This window comes from Pseudopipra pipra, chromosome 1, assembly GCF_036250125.1.
Source record: "Pseudopipra pipra isolate bDixPip1 chromosome 1, bDixPip1.hap1, whole genome shotgun sequence".
NCBI classification, from domain to species: domain Eukaryota; kingdom Metazoa; phylum Chordata; class Aves; order Passeriformes; family Pipridae; genus Pseudopipra; species Pseudopipra pipra.
Window position 1 is genome coordinate 113,397,386 of NC_087549.1, and position 19,190 is coordinate 113,416,575.

The 19,190-nt window shown below is 41.5% G+C and overlaps 1 protein-coding gene across 1 annotated transcript in view; it reads left to right on the forward strand.

Annotated features, from left to right (window-relative positions):
- The window catches only part of TRIM71 (tripartite motif containing 71), a 59,720-nt gene extending 41,774 nt beyond the window's left edge, over window positions 1–17,946 (forward strand). The window contains exons 3-4 of the mRNA XM_064672286.1: window positions 7,356–7,490; window positions 10,217–17,946. Coding sequence (XP_064528356.1) covers window positions 7,356–7,490; window positions 10,217–11,668 — 1,587 coding nt within the window. The 3' untranslated portion in view covers window positions 11,669–17,946. The remainder of the gene's footprint in view (window positions 1–7,355; window positions 7,491–10,216) is intronic.
- The last annotated feature ends 1,244 nt before the right edge of the window (window positions 17,947–19,190 follow it).

Sequence of the window (19,190 nt, forward strand, 5' to 3'; positions counted from 1 at the left end):
TATAAATATCTGGAATGAGGGTAGTATAGTGCTTCAAACTAGAAAAGGAATTTACACAGGGAATTAAACTGCAGTGGCATGTAGATACTTACTTTTGCTGAGTAATACCTAGCAGTAACTACTGTGATACTAGCAGTAATTTTATTTGTATAGATAGACTTTGGATCTGGAAAGCATAGTGGGAAACTTCACGCCGTATCTACTGCCTTGTAGTTTTGTGAATCTCATGTTCTAAACTTGAGCTGGATATAACAAAACTCAACAGTTTTATGTGCTTTAACTAATAAGTTTTTTTTTGAGTAAACGTTTGTAGAATGTCATGGATAGGAAGTAGACTAACTTTCTGAATTAGGTGTGCTTTCCTGGCACATGCATGGTATAAACAATAATTAAAATAGACCAAAGCTCACTGTCCACCCGTCACTGCTTTCTAGTAGATGAGGGAAGTAAACTCATTTCATGGGACAGGAGCAGCTAACCCTTTGCTCATTAATCTTTACCTCTGTGGAATGAAATAATACTTGATGGTATAGATAGTAAACAGTTGTTGGTGTCTCCGTTTAGCTTGCAATGTTAACTTGTTACAACAGAACAGTAAACACCAAGTTTTTGCAGGTGGGTGGTTAATTTAAAACTCTACCTTAAGGCAGAGTCCTGCAAAACTTAATTTCTTCCAAGATTTGTTTTAATCTGAATCATAAGGCTCGCCAGCAGTATCCATACTGTCCCCAAAATATCCCACATGTCCCCAAAATGAGCAAGAAGAAAGGGATTATGCTAGTTTAAAGATCATCAGAGTTCAGTGCAGTGGTGCAGTGTTCTGAATTTCTCCAGGCTGTCCTAGACAAGGGCTTGTCTGTTAGTAATTAAATTATTGCTTTTGACCTCCAGGGCTCTTAATCATCTAACAGGTGAGGCTAAATCACTGAAGAAGGGGCTGTGCCTTGGAGTAAAAACAAGCAGGGATAGCATTGAGTAGCACTCTGCTAGTATGGCATGAATGCTCTTGTGCCTGGTTTCCTTCCTACTGAGTTTACTTTGTGCGGTCCTTCCCCATTTTCTTCTGGCTTTTATGGTGGAGGCTCCTGCCATTGTGGTGAGCTGATTATTGCATTGATGGGGCAGATAAAAGGTGATGGTACTGGTTATGTTCATGTAACTCAAACAAGCGGTTCTACTGAATTTAAGTTTGTACAGTTTCGCCCTGGTCTCACTACACAGCCCATCCAGGTGAAGAGGATATCTTGGAAGTATTAAATGGGCATCTTGTAAAGATCTGTAAAATGAACCATGCTTTCAAGAGCTGAGTTATTTTATTGGTTTAGTGGGTTTTTTAATCTGGATCACTGTAAAGAAGAAGGGTAGTCAGCAAAGAGATTATAAATTTGAGGGGGTGGTAATCTGTATGTGCATATGCAGGAATGGGAAGATTGTTCAGTTCTAGACAGCTATGCTGAAGCAACATCAGCAGCAACTAAAAGAGCACGTGACTTAAAATCAAAGGTGCCCAATTCAAAGGGTTGATGCAGTGAAACTGCATCAAGTTTACATAAAGCAGAACTTTCCTTGTTGGGACAACAGGACTGTGAAGCTATAAGTTTATCCTAGGGAGGAAGACAGCGTGTCAACATGAATTTGAAACAAACTCTTAAGTTAACTAGACTCTAAATTAAAAGAAATTGGCTTGTGTCGTTTTCTTAAAGTATGGAAATAGTCAACAGAGAATTAAATGCCAGTATAAGCTGTAATATGAGGAACATATTGCTTTAGAGCTCCTCTCAGACTGGAGCTCTAAGAGGCTTGAAAAGTAATATGTTGTAGTAACACTTCTTAGTTTGACTGATTCCTAATGCTGTACTAGAAACTCTTAATAGGCTCTGAAAGTGATAGCTCCCCTGACATGAGATGTTGAGGATGGATGAGGAGGGGTAGTTGAGAGTAAAGGGGAAAAGGTGGAATTTGAAGGGCGTTGCAGGAGAGAGGAAATCAAGCCATGAGTCAACTGGCTGGAGAGTATCTGGTTAACCAAAGTTGAAGGCTTTTAGGAAGAAATGTTTATTTAAACTCTTCCTGTGGCTTTGGAGGAAAGATTGTTTTTCAGACTTAAAAAATTTGCTGTGAGTTGGGATACATTTCAGCCTCTTGATCCACTGAAGCCTGATGTAGTCTGTCACTCCAGAAAAGTCCAAACCTCACTTTTCAAAGGAGTTGAAGTCCTCTGTAAGAAATAGCAAGCCTTGATAGCAAGTGGCTTGCTCTTTTTTTTTTTTTTTTCTCAGTGAAATTCTGTAGCAATGGAAAGCTTTCTCTGCTTTCCTGTGCCACGATGGTCGGAATCATGCATTTCTAAGCCTGTCCCTAACACAAGAATTTGTGGTTGTGTGCCTGTGTGGTGAGCTGATCCAGCTGAATGGGTAACCTTTCCATGGGATTAATTTTTGGCTGGGTCAGCCCTGTGGCTATAGTGCTACAAGGACTGTTGATGGTGCCAGGGAATGAAGCAGAAACACCCAACTCAGTTGCTTGTAGGACCTCTTTCTTATCTCAGTGGAAAGCTATCCTCCTTGCTGGGATACTTTTCCAGCCTTTTCAGAGACTCAGATGGATTCATAGGATGATATGAAAGCCAAAGCTGACACTGGATTAATGAGGTGGGAGGAATCAGGACTGCTTGCTGCCTCTCTATGCGGGGAGCATGTCCTGCTGCCTTGTTTTACCTCATGAAAGTGCACACTTAGCTGTCTTCTTTCAGATTTTTTTCCAAGGACTAGGTCACAAACTGAACGTAAATCTGTTATGATGAAAGATAGATGGCTTCTTCAAAATGTCACGTTCTTAAAATACATCTATACGTGTGTAACTGTATATATGTATGTATGTATGTGTGTAATCTAATGCACTTGCCTAACAGTAAAGCACTGAGTGCTCACTCCCATTTAGGGTTAATTTTCCAGGTGAACATATTACAATAAGATTTGATTTATTCATCTCAGTTGTCTTAAAAGTGGTTTTGTTGGAAAACGAACAAATTCCTTTATAGCTGAGCCTATAATTGGTTTTGCTGGGATGTTTGACAGTGCAAACTTCTCACTGACCAGTGAGACTGGTCATGTGCAGAACATAGTGGGAGCTACTCTCTTATCTACCGTCATGAAAAGCTTAGGAGCGGGTGGTAAGGCAGGTCAGACATTAAGGCAATGCCTCTTCCCTCCCAAATTGTGGAGGAGGTGGTATGAAATAGATTAGCGCCTTTATGGGGGGCGAGGGGATACTGTAAGAAACTCAGCCAGCCAGAAGAGGAAGCTGATCTGTTGCCTTGAGCCTCTGCCCTTCAGTGGAAGCTTCCCTGTGGGTTGCCATATGGATTTGTGCTGCTGGGAGGTCGATACCTGAGAAGGATGGCACCGCTGTGCTGCAAGGGATCGTTTTGGGGTTGTCACTTTGAGTTAGCTCAGGCCCCCTTGTGTGTGGCTTTGAAGTCAGGTTTGGGGGTTTGAGAATCTGAAATGAAGCTTCGTAAACAAAATGAAGTCAATTGTGCTTTTCTAAATCTGGGATTTTTACCAATAGAGGCTGAATTTCTTCGTACTTCTAGTTATTGTTTTGTGTTGTATTTCAGTGGGTTCCTTAGTGCAGCATATGAGCAGATGGTTATTGGGGAAGATGAATTTGATGTGTTTCACTGTCCGAACTAATGTTCTGCCTAAAACAGTAGGCAAAAAGTCTGTTCTTGCCATGCAAACCAAAATGATTGTTTAGTGGTATCTGACATGAGGTTACCTGGCCTCTAGCCCTCCCTCCATCAAAACTTCTTTTAAAATTGTCTTTGTGGGGAACTTTAAGAATGATTTAGTGTTTTATGCTTATTACGCTGAAACATGTAAATTGGTCCAGCTACTGTGATTTGTGCTGTATCTGCACCAATATTACTGCAAATGCACTGCTAAGCTTGTTAATACTAGTGTCTTTACTGTAACTATACTCTGTAGGATCTTCCAGTTAATTTTTCTAGTATAAGAACGTTGGGAAATTTATATCCAGTTCTTGATGCTGAAGGCAGACTACTGTTAGGTCCTGGTTTTATCCTGCTCTGAAACAGTGATAAGTAACTGGAAACTTAGTGAAACAAGCCCATTGTATCTTTTTGTTACCATAAGGAACTGAAAACAAACCATTTATGACTGGAACACCTTCCATTTGGTGGAAGAGGGATAACCTGAGACATACCAAAAGGTTTCCTTGAGTAGTTTGGGTTTTTGTTTTGTGTAAATCCTCCCTAGTGATGTAGGGAAGTGTATAGTTAAGATTCTTTAGCCAATACCTGTGGTCCATTCACCCCTGAAATATTGAAGAATTCCTCAGAAGAAAACAAAATTTGCTTTTAAGTTTGAATTTTCTCTCCAGTGTTTGCACCTTTGTTGGAAAACTTAAAAATAGGAGACTTAAATACAGGATTTAATGCCTGAGAAATTATGCATCCTTCTCTTCTGCAGATGGATGGAATAAAAAAATCCTAGGGACCTTTTCAAAAATGTTCATGCAAGCCAGCATTGCAATACAGTTACTATAAAGCAGCCTTTACATGTCTCATGGTGCTGGTACAGTGGCAAGTTTTGATGCAGTTTGTTCAACTGGATAATTTTCAGAACTGAATTGATGTAATCTGTCATCATGGCTCAGCATCTGGATTAGCAGGCTCTGCTGTTTCAGAGACCTAAGTTAGCCTCTTCAAATAACTGTGTGCTGTGTGGACGTAACTGTGGACATACTGATTTAGTTTGAGTATTGTACAGTGGAAACCATGCAGTGAGAGCATCAGCACCCTTAAAGTCACTCTGTTCTTGTTTGTAGTCTGTCAGAACACAAGCTTTGTAATAGTTTTTTCTTTCTCCTGAAGTGTTATATGTTTCCGATCGTAATTTTTAATTTAAAGAACCAGTGGCGAAAACTTGGAGCAGCGATATTTCTAGAACACTAAATATTCCATGGGAATGTTTAAGTTAACATGAAATTGTAGGAAGTTTTTTGTAACTTGAGGGTCTATTTCCTAATGTCCAACAGCAGACAGGAAGTGTGAAAACTGACTGAAACTGCCATTCTACAGAATGGCAAATCCTGATTTGGGCCCCTCTGTGGTCAGCCCAGACAGACATCCAGAAGTGCAGCCAAGTTCTACCATGCTACTTTGCTTCTTCTGACTCTTGCAGTTGGTTTATTCATAGATATGTGTTGTAGCATCAGTAGCTGTGTCAGTGTCACAGCTACTTTTTCCCTCAGGCAATAAAATGTAGATGAAGGGGATCTCACGGAGGTGCCCACCTAAAGGGAGCTTGCAAAGGATGCCTGGCTTCCAATACAACTTTGCCCTTCACTTGTTACTCAAAACTGAAATGTGCTGGTAGCAATAGCTAGTAATGGATGTCCACACTGCTTTCCTTCATGAGAACAGTTTTGTCTGCTCCACTGGAAGCTCCATGTGCAAAGTTTCCCTGTGCTGTGGCCCTCTGGAACCGTATCACCTGCATAAGCACTGTTGCTACTTAAATTTTACTCTGAGGAATTAGAAGTACCATTTTCAACCCTAAAGTTCACAAGATAGATTGCCAAGTGTTTTACTTGTTTTTAACAAACACAAGGCACTGGTGACATCTCTAATAAAATGAGGAGTGGTATTGGCTGTCTTTGGAACCCTGAGAAGCCACAAGTGAATAGGCACAGCTGCAAATAGGCGATTTACTGTATTGGCCAACAGCAATGAACAAAGCAGTTGTTCTCCATCTCTGATTCAATAACTCAGCACAATTCTTGGCTAAACACAGGCCTTGCCTTCTATCTCCCAAGCATGTGAACTGGTTGACCATCTTATTCACTAGCGCTGGAAAAATCATGACATACCATGAGGAGAGTGCATCTTAAAAGCAGTTTTTCTTTACAAGAAGTTATTAAAAAGATTCTGTGGTGTTTGACCAGAACAAGAAACATGCTGCTTAGCATGTTTCCTAAAAAGTTGACCTCTCTGAGACAAGTTCCACACAGGAAATGCCTGCAGAACAGCAGGAGTGAGTTTTCGTGGCGGAACTCTGACAGCTTACAGGAATCAAAGTGAACAAGGGATTTCCATGTAAAGTAGGCTCCCAAAAGTTATACTTAATGCTCTTGGCTTTTGCTTCAAGTATAGATAACTTGTCTATTGCTATTCCCTCCCAGCATACCTCTGCATATTTGGTCAGCTGGTCATCCTTCCTAGGCTGTTCTAGCCTAAATGAGCAGAGTCCAGAATCATCTGAATTTTACCAAAACTTTGCTAATATCCTGGACAATATTAGAGCTTTAGTGTTTTGGGCATCTCTCACTGATCTGAGCTGTTCATACTTGGGCAAGTAAAAATAAATTCAGATGATGACATGAATTGTTGATGGACAACCTTGTGCTACTGAGTTTAGCTACTTGCCCTACCCATAACTGGTTCCTTAAGTTGAAAGATTTTAATTTTTTGTCAGCTTTAAATGTTAAGTCAAATTTGCCTGCCAGAAACTGTGAGAAGGCAGGTTGAGGTCTACCTCCAGTTATGAAATGGACTAGTTCCTCAGATGTGTAAGAAAAAGATAAGATTTGCTTGCTTTTTTTATTTGATTTTTATGCCTCTTTCTGTAATATTCTATGAAACTGCGAGTAGTTTGGGAAGGATTTTTTGAGGAAACAGTTCTTAATTTGAGAGGAGAAGAGAGACGTATTCCTTTCAGGTGCATTATGCATATTTGCAAAATACTACTACAGAATGTTTTTCAAATACTAGTATTGTGAGGTTACACTAGAAAGAATTTGGTCTCTGAGTCATAAACAACTGTATGACTGCTTTTTAATGATAACTGTCTGATCTTTGATTTTTCTTTTAAAATTGATTAACTTCACATTCTGTTAGGGGTATTTCAGATGCATAGACAGCATAGTCTGTTCCCTACAGTGTAATTTCTCACACAGTGAGAGTCTGAACTGTTTGGAGGGAGTAGACAAACCGGGTTCTCTATATTTAGTAAAACATTAGTATGAATTTCTGTGCCAGTCTCTTGTTTGCCATACTAGCTGCTTGCTGGAATTGCACAGGGAATTTAGTCCTAGGGTGTTGATGCATGACACATTGAAGGTGTAAACTCCATGTAATAGATGTATTTAAAAAATTATGTCAGTCTTTAGGCTCCAGTGTATGAAACGGGTGAAGGCCTGATAAGAAAGTAAGAGTTGTCACTTTATGCCTTCACTTGAAGGTGTAGTGAAATGTAAGCAGCAGTCCTCTGATGCATTTTTAATTGGTTTGGTTGAGCCTTAAGTGTGTTTGTCTTTTTTTTCCTCCACAGCTGAGTATTGAACAAGCCCAGGCTGTGGCAGAGCAGGTTGAGATGAAAGCGAAGGTGGTACAGTCTGAAGTCAAAGTCGTGACTACTAGACATAAGAAGGCCTTGGAAGAGCGGGAGTGTGAGCTGCTCTGGAAGGTATGCACCCTTACATTTGTGGTTTGTACTGCTGACAAGTGCCTTTTCAAACTGAAAAAGTACTTAAGCTAGTATATGGTCAGAATCTGATATCCAAGGAAAACTGAATCGAAACACTACAATTTACCATGAATTATTTTTTCTGTAGGTAGCAGGGTGCTGGGTTCTGGCCCTGGTTGATATTTGTGCTAGAGGTTTTTGTAGGGGCTGCTGTATCCTCAGAGCAGCCCCACACATGAGGTGGGCACTCCCCCTGCTGGCTCAGCAGCTGGCCAGGGAGATCCCCTTTAAACACCATGTTTAAAGAAACTCTTCAAAACATCTTTAATGTGTTGCTGTAGAATTAGGTATATAGTGTTTGGGTTTTCCAGTCCACTTCTCGTAAAGGACAGGAGCAAAGCTGTGTATGTTGCCCTTTTTTTAAAAAAAAAGACTAGTAGAAATTCTGTGAGACTAACTTTCATTGTGCCCATAACTACAAACCTTTACTCTTAATCAAGGTAGTGTCTTCCCTCTGATTATTTTTTTTAAACTAGTATAACAAAAGAATACTTTCCAGCAAGAGTATCTGCACAATGCCAAGCTTATGGCCTAATTTCAGCCATGATGCATGTGTGGTATTTTGAGAGGAGGAAAGGAAGTAAGAGCCAAGTTCCTTATTCCGGAAAGGTAACTTAGTGGTCGTGGCTCTTCTCTGCTTGTTTAGCACAGATTAGCTTGGATAGGCCCTGTGGGTCCCACTTGCAGAATTGAACAGAAACACTCTGCTGTAGGATTAGGACTCTTAGATAAGTGAGTCAAGCTGACTTGTCCTGTGACCACATGATTGCTAGGACTATTAAAGGGGAGCAAAAAACGTGTGGTCAAGATGGGAGAGGTTTATGAGTAAACTGAGAATGCTCCTATAATAAGCAGTCACACCAGATAGTGTGGCTGGAAACCAGGTGCTGTGTGGCTGCTGCCTGTACTAGCAGGGCCAGGCAGGACGGCTTGTACATGTCCTTGATGAGGCACATGCTGCCCAGAAGCAGTGCCATCCTGCTAAAGCATTTCTCCCCTCTTCTCCATCAACATTAACTGAAACAGTAATTTTCTGGTTTAATATCTGTTGTCAGCAAAATGGCTAATCTGGTAAGAATTTATGGTGTGGAACTGCTCTAGCTACAGTGAGACTAATCCCCTACAGGAGAAGTTTTGTTTTTCTGCAGTTCTTTTTATAAGTGTCAGTGGCAAGATTAAAAATACACTTTATAAAGTTACTGTACTTCTAATGCTGCTTTTTCTGAGGTTTTGTACTGAGGGAGACAAGTTCACTTTCCACTATTAACCTTCTCCAAGAAGCTTGGCAGCTTTCTCTTTTGAGGTATTCCTAGTATAGGAGGAGTAAGAGCTGCCCCATAGCTATTTTTATCCCAAGAGGTTGTATAAATGCACTTCATTGTAGTATCTGCACTGATAGCAAGTTTTCTTCAAGTTATAAAACATTATTTTAAGATGGAAACTTGGTGGTGGTGGCAAATGATTCTAGCAAAACAAGCTATCCAAGCCCTTGTATCAAGTGTGTTAATGAACAATTTTGGATACCAAAGCTGAGTCTGAGGATTGAGCTGAGACCTAAGATTAGTAATTTATCTTGGAAATCTGTTGGAGGAAGCCTCTCTAATTTTTTTTTTTAAATAGTTCGGTAAAACCTGCACACCTGAACTTTAAATGAAATAGTATGCTTGTACATATGTTATCTAGACAGTGCATAGCCAAGGAGTCTTCAGACATTGAGTCTTCCTTCATTAAAATACATTTCAGGTATTGTTCTGCAGCCAAGCAGGTATTCAGACATCAGGAAATGTATTTTTGCAACAAAAAAGCAAATACATTTCATTAGTTTCACAAAGCAGGTGTCTTTGCCAGATGGTCCAAAGTGGTTTTTCACAAGTAAAGATAAACAGAGGCTTATATAAAGGAGTTACAAGCCAATCATTTTTGCACAAACTTCAGTCCCCCAAACAGGGACTGGCAGCAACCTTTGTGTCATTTGAAGTGACATTTACAAAGCATCCTGTTGTAGAGCATGAGCTCAGTATGACTGCCAGTATTTACAGGAAAATATTAAAATAATAGGACCCTAAAAATCCCTGGAGATAGATTTCTGGTATTGCTAGTCAGATGAAAATGTTGCTGGCAGGCAGGGGAATGACAGGAGCCCACATGCGTTAGCTGATGCTGACTGAGCCTCAGCTCTGTGTGATAACAGTCCACTTTCTGAGGTTGGTCGCAATTCTGGTTAGCGAAGCCTCAGCCTCTGCTCCTTCTTGAGAGCCTGCAGTAACCTCTGTTCTCCCTGGGGGCTAAATGAGATGTGCTTTCAGTTGATCTGTCAAATACCTTGCAACTAGAAAACAGAATAGCATTTGAGGAAGCAAATATTTATTAGTAAGTGACTCTCCCTTTCAACTGGCCCTCTGCAGCAGATCTGCAGGATAAGAATGTATGGTTTTGCGTGGAGGGTAGGAAATAGTAATAATCCTGAATTTGGATAATTAATTAGTTTTCCTCATTTCTACTTGTCTACATTGTGGCTTCTGGAGGTTTGTTCTGCAGCTGTGTCAACGTGCTCTAACACCTGGTCAGCTGTTTTTATGTAGAAGGGTGTCACTAGGTAATGTCTGTGGTGTGGGCTGTCTTTCCTAATGTAAGTGTGCTTTTCTCTCTCCCTTGTCCCCTGCAAGGTGGAAAAGATTCGTCAAGTCAAGGCTAAGTCACTCTACTTGCAAGTTGAAAAGTTACGTCAGAACCTAAACAAGCTGGATAACACCATTAGTGCTGTTCAGCAGGTCCTGGAGGAGGGTCGTACCATGGATATTCTTCTGGCTCGGGACCGCATGCTGGCTCAGGTGCAGGAACTGAAGAATGTGAGAGGCCTTCTCCAGCCACAGGAAGACGACAGGATCATGTTCACTCCCCCTGACCAGGCGTTGTATATGGCCATTAAATCAATGGGCTTTGTCAGCAGTGGGGCTTTTGCCCCTCTGACCAAAGCCACTGGGGAAGGTCTCAAGCGTGCGCTGCAGGGCAAAGTGGCCTCTTTCACCGTGATCGGCTACGACCACGACGGTGAGCCTCGCCTTTCAGGAGGCGACATGATCTCTGCAGTGGTGATGGGCCCGGACGGAAACCTTTTCGGGGCAGATGTCAGCGATCAGCAAAATGGGACCTACCTGGTCAGCTACCGTCCACAGCTCGAGGGAGAGCACCTGGTGTCTGTGATGATGTGCAACCAACACATTGAGAACAGCCCCTTCAAAGTGGTGGTGAAGTCTGGGCGCAGCTACATAGGCATTGGGCTGCCGGGGCTCTCCTTTGGCAGCGAGGGAGACAGCGACGGCAAGCTTTGCCGCCCCTGGGGGGTCAGCGTCGACAAAGAAGGCTACATCATTGTTGCCGACCGCAGTAATAACCGCATCCAGGTGTTCAAGCCATGTGGGACCTTCCATCACAAGTTTGGCACGCTGGGCTGCCGGCCAGGACAGTTCGATCGCCCTGCCGGCGTGGCCTGTGACGTTTCGCGTCGGATCGTTGTGGCTGACAAGGACAATCATCGCATCCAGATCTTCACATTTGAGGGGCAGTTCATTCTGAAGTTTGGGGAGAAAGGAACGAAGAACGGGCAATTCAATTACCCATGGGATGTGGCCGTCAACGCAGAGGGCAAGATTCTGGTCTCTGACACGAGGAACCATCGCGTTCAGCTGTTTGGGCCCGACGGCGTGTTCCTTAACAAGTATGGCTTCGAAGGGGCACTCTGGAAGCACTTTGATTCCCCCAGAGGTGTGACTTTCAATCACGAGGGCCACTTGGTAGTGACAGACTTCAACAACCATCGCCTTCTGGTCATTCATCCAGATTGCCAGTCAGCACGCTTTCTGGGCTCGGAGGGCACCGGGAATGGCCAGTTCCTGCGCCCGCAGGGAGTGGCGGTGGATCAAGAAGGGCGCATCATCGTGGCCGACTCCAGAAACCACCGGGTGCAGATATTCGAGTCAAATGGTAGCTTTTTATGCAAGTTTGGCACTCAGGGAAGCGGCTTTGGTCAGATGGACCGTCCTTCAGGTATAGCTGTCACCCCTGATGGCATGATTGTTGTGGTCGACTTTGGAAACAATCGAATTCTCGTCTTCTAATCTGCGTTTGAATTAGGAAGAAACTGTCTCAGGGAAATTCTTCTAAGAGAAAATGAAAAAATACAACGTTAATTCAAACCTACCTCATCTTTAATTTTTTTACAGATGAATGTACTTATCTTTTCTGCAGGGAGTGAGCCTGTAAAAGTGAATTCTATCTACCTCATCGTCCTCCTTTCCCTCCCCAGTTTCTCGCCCTCTCCCCATCCCCACACACTCATAGTTCAGAACATTTTACCTCTTTTCCCCCTAATGGGGTTTCATGCACAAACAAGTGTTGCTGTGCACATTAGGTGGTTTGTGTGGTGAGTTCTGTTAGACTAAGCCAAAAAAGGCGCTATGTAAGTTTTTAAGTGGAGAAAATGGTAGTAGGTGTTTGTAGAGAATTTGTTTTTCTTGACCATACTGCAGTTCTGTGGGTGGGGATATGGGAGGGCGGAACTTTTGTTTTGTTGGGGTTTTTTTTTTTTAATTGCTGCTGCAGCAGAGAACTTTTTGCTGTTCTCCTTTTTATACCTCAGTGTGTTTGATTTACTGGTGAGCACAGCATCTTGTTCCCAGATGACTTTGAACGTTTTGTGAAAGTGAGTGCGATTCACTCGCCGGGAAGAGCAAGTTTGCATCTTTTTGGCATTTCTGTATATTTTTTTTCTGAAAGACAGTAATATAACAGCACAAAGCGAAGCTGATGAAAATGCACAAAAATTCTTTAAGTTTAAACCAAATTGTTCATTTTAGTGACTTAGTGCTGTTGTTGTAAAGGTTAGATAAAAAGCAAGGCTTCCTTTAATGTATTCTGTCATTGAGTATTTCTTTTTATTCCTTTTCACCTGAAAGCTAAATTAGTTTTAAAAAAGTTAGTGTTTCTTATCAGTGCACCTAATCTGGGTAACAAGAGGTTACAAGGAGCATTGAAACAGGGAAAATCAAAACCCTTTTGATTTACTTTCTTTGAAATTACTAGCTTTTTTTGCCCCTCCCCATAGAGAGACTTTAAGGGAAATAACATTTGAATTTGTTAGAACAGAAGTGGTACCTTTTTCCAAAAGTAAGAAATAAGCACAGCTTTGGAGATTCAGGGTGTGTTTTGGAGAAGTCAGCTGATCGAGGTTTTTTGTTGTTGTTGTTGTTTAAAGAGGATTGCAATAACTCTATCAGTGACAAAAATATATATTTTTTTTTTTTTTGTATTCTGGCTTCCCCAAAGAGCTGGACTGAAGAATTTGGGAATGTCTACTGTAGCTTTTAGGGTGGGCCTGTAGCTCCCTGCTACAGGATTTCTTGCTACAGATCCAAGTGAAGAGTTACCAGTACCAGCGTAAGGCAAACTGCATCAAGATGAAACTTTGCTGCTTTTTTTCCAGGGCAGTACCAAAGAATTCTGTGTAAAATCCATGTATATGATCCTTAAAAGCTTGGAGGCACGGGAAGTTTGCCCTTTTGGGGATATAAAAACGCGTTTTGTGAAAAGCAGAAACCTTTGGGGAAAATAGAGATCTCTTCAGCAAAATGTGACTTTGAGTCCCTGGAAGGATTTGGTTTTATTCTTCAATTTCTTGCATTCCAGTTTAGCTGTTAATGCAGATATGACCTCTACAGATGTGTAGCTTCACCTTCTGTTGTTGGCAAACAAGAATGGTTAAAGTAGGGAACAGAGGGCTCTTCTTTCTCTCTGCAGTGGGAAAACTCTTGTATCAGTACTCTTAAGGCTTGGAAATGCCATGGGATTTACCTTACTGTTTGCAAGAGATCTCTGAAACGTAAACATGGTCATTGTCAAAAAGTCTGAAGAGCCTTAACCATCCTCCAAGGAAAGGGTTCATCTCTCTGCCAGCCACCCTGCACAAAAGTGACCTGAGATTGAAAGACTCTTTACAAGTTTGTGAGAAATCACAAGGTGCACTTTCCTTCTTGCTGCTTTTCCCTCCAAGGAGCATTAACTTTCTGGGTTTTGTAGAAATACTGATGATGTGTGCAGACAGATATAGCTGCCACTTTAGAGGAGGTTTAAACTAAAGGACCAGAAGGAGACAAAGATTAATGAGATGGCAAAACCTTTCAAAAGAAGGGTGAGGAAAAACACCTAAATTAAATGAGATAAAACAACTGTGCTGCCTTTCAGCCAAAGCCTCACGGAAACAAACTCTTCAAAGCAGTGTGTTTCAGTTAGGCTTAATCTTAGGATGGCATGGTTTAAAAACAGTCTTTAAAGGATGATGTTTTTTGTGGATGTCTGTCATTAAATTTCTGTGGCCACTCAAAATATGTGTATGAGAGAAAGCTAGTTTACCATCAACTTTTGCAAGTTCTGCTTGTGAACATGCCTCCCTTCCGGGGGTGGCCTACAGCTGTGACAGATCTCCATGTTTGTCTTGTATAATTCAGCCCAAGAATTCAGCAACATGGGCTTTGAAAACTAATACCCTTCAAGATCTAAATACCAAAGAAAACTGGTTAAAAAAGCTTTAATGTATAGTTTGCAGTGTCCTCACATTTATCCTATCATGTCTTAATGAAAATGCCAGGTCTCTTAATACTTTGACCAGAGTGGCTGACAGTGTTGGAGTGTCCTAGAAATGCTCTTGTGCTTTAATGCTTGTCAGGTTCACCCTTTTCTGGGGCTAGAAGGGAGTTGTTTTTCCAGACATTAAAAAAAGAAGTGTGCAGTCGGGGTTGTGTTGGACTGGAGGAACCCTTTGCCCCTCTCCAGCCTGCACAGCGTAGAAGGTGGCAGACACTTAAGTTGCCCTTTGCTGATTTGTATGGAGCCATCGCACAAACCCCCAGTCCAGGTCAGTCAGGAAGAGAAGTGACTTGAACTCTTTATAAGTTGCTGTCTATTTAACTCAGTGGGATTTGCTTGCAAACTGAACCTCAAGTGTTTGACCTCATGTATTGAGGAGCTTTTTCGTTTTAAAAACACTACTATTTAGCTACCCAAAAAGAATTTCTTATCTTTGTCATAGATAGTGCTAAGCACACTCGGTCTCATTGAAAAGTGGTAGTGTAGCTTATAAAATGGAGTGGTTTATATGCAATGAAAAGAAGTAGTGCTAATATACAATGCCAACATCAGCTGCCCCATAGGGGCCTTTAAAAAGTAACGGACTTAAATGAGATTCAAATCTTGCTGTGCTTTTCCATGCATGTTCTCAGGTTAATGCCCAAGTATCATAACATACATGCAGAAAGGAAAAGCAAGGCTTGGAAGCTGGATTGCAAACCAAACAAGCATTCAGAGTAACCTTCTTAGCTAGGGGAAATAGCCTGGAGAAAGGTTGAAGTGAGCATGTGCCTCTCTGTTGGGGAACAGCAAATGTGGGTGACAGAGCTGTCTGCTAGAACTCCCAAAGGATTTTCACTATGCCAGGTTAAACCAGTGGCTCTAGGTAAACCTTTTGTTTGACAAAATGTTATCAGCAGTCAGTATGGCTGGTTTGGGTGTTCAGCCTAGGAGCAATCTTGTCCTTTCTCAGAATTATTTAAGCAGGAACTTCAGTAGCAAACTGAAGCCGATTCAGTACTTGATAACACAGGTCCTTCAGATAACTCACTCCTTTTTATTTAGTACCTTTTAAATATAACTTATTTAAGGAAGCCCATAAACCTTAAACGTTTAAAGAAAGCAAGGGAAGGAAGACAATACCTGAAAACTAATATATGTTGGGGCCAGACATAATCAAGCTGGGAGAAAGAACGAGGCACTTGGATGTGGCATTCCCTTGGAATTGCAGGAAAGTGGGCCCAGTCTGTTTATGTTACAGTTAAACCAAAATTAATTTCTGAAGAGAGAAGGTTTATAGGCTCATCTTGCCATAACTTTGATCATAAGATTTCATTGTTCAGTTCTAGGTTAAAAAAATACTGTGCCAAAGTTTTGTTTATTTTTTAAAGGAGTGTAAGCCAAATGGTGCCAAAAGGTAATAGGGTATTTAAAAGTAGATATATTTAACAAACAGTTTGGAACTGTATAAAAAAGGAACACTGGTACTTGAGTTAGACAAATATTGTACCTTTGGTCTTTGAGTCCTTGGGAGTTTGAAACCCAGTTTGCTGTGGTACAAAATGCACAACTAGAGATGCCACTATCTTTTGTTTGAAGTTCTACCTCACTTAGCAGAAGTAAATCATCTACCTCAATTTAGCATCTGACAGGTTTGAGTTGATAATCTGCCTGGGGGAAGGATTCATCCTGCCTATTGGAAAAGCATTTTAATTAAAATGGAGATGCTAAGTGTGTACTATGTGGTGACTGCTTGCTTTTGTTTGCTTTTGTTTTTGCTGCCTGCCTATGGAGATATTAAGCTGCCCTTGCTAGAGAATCTGTAAATAAAACCAAATGTTCAGGCAAACTGGACTGAGACCCGAAACACTTCCAAGTTTGTTCTGGTTTCACTATGAGGCATGGAAGCGTAAACTTTTGTTCAGTATTATGACACTACTAGCTGACATGACATACTTCATGTTCATTTGCAGTGTTCCTATGCCCGTAAGACCTTTAGGTCTTCTCTCTACAAGAGAAAAACTTACGCATGCCTACCGATGTGTCCTGCTTGGAAAGACTGGTGTTACGATTGCTGTAAACACAATGCTATACCAAATGCTTGAAGGGAATAAGATCCTGATTTTTTTTTTTTTTAATTGACTTTGGTGATTGTATTAGCTTTCTTGACTCAATGGGATTTTTTCCACCATGACAAAGCAACCAAGTTCCTATTCCAGGAGGGCAGTTTAGGTTCAAACATACTCAGGAGAGGCAGTTTAAAACCACTGTCTTGGGGGTTTATGCAACTTCAGTAGTGATGTGGAACATACCCTGTGTTTTACCTGTGGAGTAGAGTTGCAGAAGTACATTTTCAGACTACTCAACTGAGGGGGGGGGGCATCCTTTTTCCTCCCCAGTTCATATTAAGGGGTGGCCAAAGTGGGCACAGGGTACCCTAATAACAATAGGCTGTGCTGGGTTTGGTAAATGTTGTGGTGGAAAATATACATTGATGTCTCTAAGTGATCTTACGGGTTAACAAGCCAGACTGGCATCTTTTTCCATCATTGTTCAACCAGTAATGGTTCTAAAAATGCTTTGTGTACCTGCATGGTCTTAGACCTTCTATTAATGATTGTATCAACTTACAAACTCAGGTAGATAATTTGTTAAGCTCTTTTTGTAGAGCCTTACTGACTGAATGTTAAGTGTCTGTGTACTGATGTAGTTAAGTAACTTCCTTTTGAACTACCAGACTAGTTAAAAAAAAAAAAAAGTCCTTTTATAGGTTTGTAGAGTACTTTTCAGACAATGTAGTAGTTTTTCCTTCAGAGGGAGAGATGTCTGTTTCTGGGTTTTGTTTTTAGTTTTTTTTTCCTAATATGACTAAGAAGTTTTTAACTAGTTTGTAAGGTTTGCGTAGTCACCTGAGTTGGTGGGGGTTTCTTATGTATGTGACTCTTGTTTGTACTGTGCATTACCTGTCATGCACTGCTTGGTTCCTGCCCAGTTTGTTGCAGTAGTTGAGGGTGTTGAACACTTGCCTGTGATTTAACCCAAATAGAAATTGGAAGCCTTGAACAAAGTAAAGCTCATCCATGTGAAAACAATGTAAAACATGCATTTTCTCCCCTTATTTAATTGACTGTAGATGTATGGCCCCATCTTACAAAATTTTCACTGCTTATTTATAAGAAGCATTGCCTTGGTGCAGGATTGCATTGGAATCCAGGATGATTTTGTCAGTCCTTGGACGCTGGATGTCTTGAGTTGATTTGGTTTTGTAGTTTCCTCCTTTGTTGCAGTTGGATTTTTTTCTGCCTTAGTAGATTAATCATGCTGTTCTCCTAATAATAAAATATCTCAGGAGACCAGACAGTGCTCTGCTTTTAATGACCTTCTCAGAGCTTTTGTATCTAATTGAAAATAAAACAGGCTGTGGCAAGAACTGCTATGCTGCAAACAGGGCATCACATTTCCACTTGGACAAAAAGTGACATAATTTTTAGTTGACAGATGTTGAGTATTGCAGAAAAGAAAGCATGACAGGTTATGTGCAAACTTTTATGTAGAATAAGTGAGCAAACTGTTAGAACCCTTGTGTTAATGGAGGTTTCTGAATGTATCTTTGTGGTCCATAGGGAAGGCTGAAGGATGTAGCAAGGAGACAATGTATCAGCTACTGGCAGCCTTAAAACAAAGTCAGTGTCTCTCTGGACTTTAAAATGTTCCTATGCAGTTTATTTTATTTTTGTTTAATCAAATAAATGTGAGGGGTTTTTTCCATGGCAAATCTGTGTGTGTGTGTTTCAGTATTACCCAGACAAAGCCTTCTCTTCTGTCAGAATGCAAAAAAGAAAAGCCTCTGCCTAAATTTGAACCTGGCTATCTCCAGATAATGACTGCTGAAAACTTTAACCAGAAGCATCTGCTTTGAAAGGGGAGAGGAGGAAAAATACTGAAGTGGGGTAACAAAAAGTGGTGATGCAGTGTTAAAAACTCGTAGTTGTCTGTGCTATTAGAAAAAAATCGTCACTGTCATGGCTGGAGAAAAGAGTTCTGATACTGAACCCACTGCCTGTAACTCCATGCATTTTTCACAGTATTTTGCCAGAAGGTTCCTGGTTTAACTTTGTTAGGTCCATTTCTAGGCTTCCATTTCTTCACCTTTGCAACTGTGAAGGAATGCTGCTTCTGAGTGGCAGTGTAAATACAGCAAAGCCCCCCGAACATTCAATAGGTGTCTCTAGCACCTTGCAGGGCAGACTGCCATCACAAATTGGGTAAGGGGAAAAGGTGCCCTTTTCCTTTACTGCTTTGGAAAATGTTAAGAAGAAATAGTGAGCAGAGGAAGATGCTCTTCAAGTAAAGTTTGAGAATTAAGGCCACTGCTTGAATTCCCAGCACGGGCAGTAGTGGAGGTGGGTTCCAGGCTCTGAAAGTGCTGACTGCTTTAGTTCTTCAAAGCCGAAGTGCTTTCTGGCCCTGAACAGCTGTAGGACTCTCAGCACTATGCTGGGCTCTATCTGTCAAAATCCTTGACCAGACCATTGCTCACTCTTCCTGCTGGAGCAGCTGGCAACACATCAGCAGTACAGAGAACACATCAATTTGAAGGGAGGGAGGGAGAGGGAAGGACCTGTGAAGAAGAGGACAAAGGGGTGCCCAGGTGAGTTTGTCCAGCTTCATGTATTACTCTGTATTCCCTTGGCTCCTCTGTGCTCTCTGGAAACAGCTGGAACCTAGAAGCTCAATTGAACACTATGAGATAGCTCTGGGTGCTGCTAAACAAGTGCTGTCCAGTTCTTGCACCAGAGCCATGGGCTCAGCTAAAGGTTCTGACAAGGAAGTGGACAGCAACGCCCATGGCCCTGGTGCAAGAACTGTGCTGAGGCAACAACAAGGCTTTTGGTGCTTGGTGGGGGGAAAGGGAGTGCAACCCCTTTCTCCTTCTGTGGGAATGTGAGCCAGTGCATGGCCACAGGGGAATGGGAGGAGAGGGGGAGAAAGGGACAGGCAGCCTTCCCTTTAAGACGT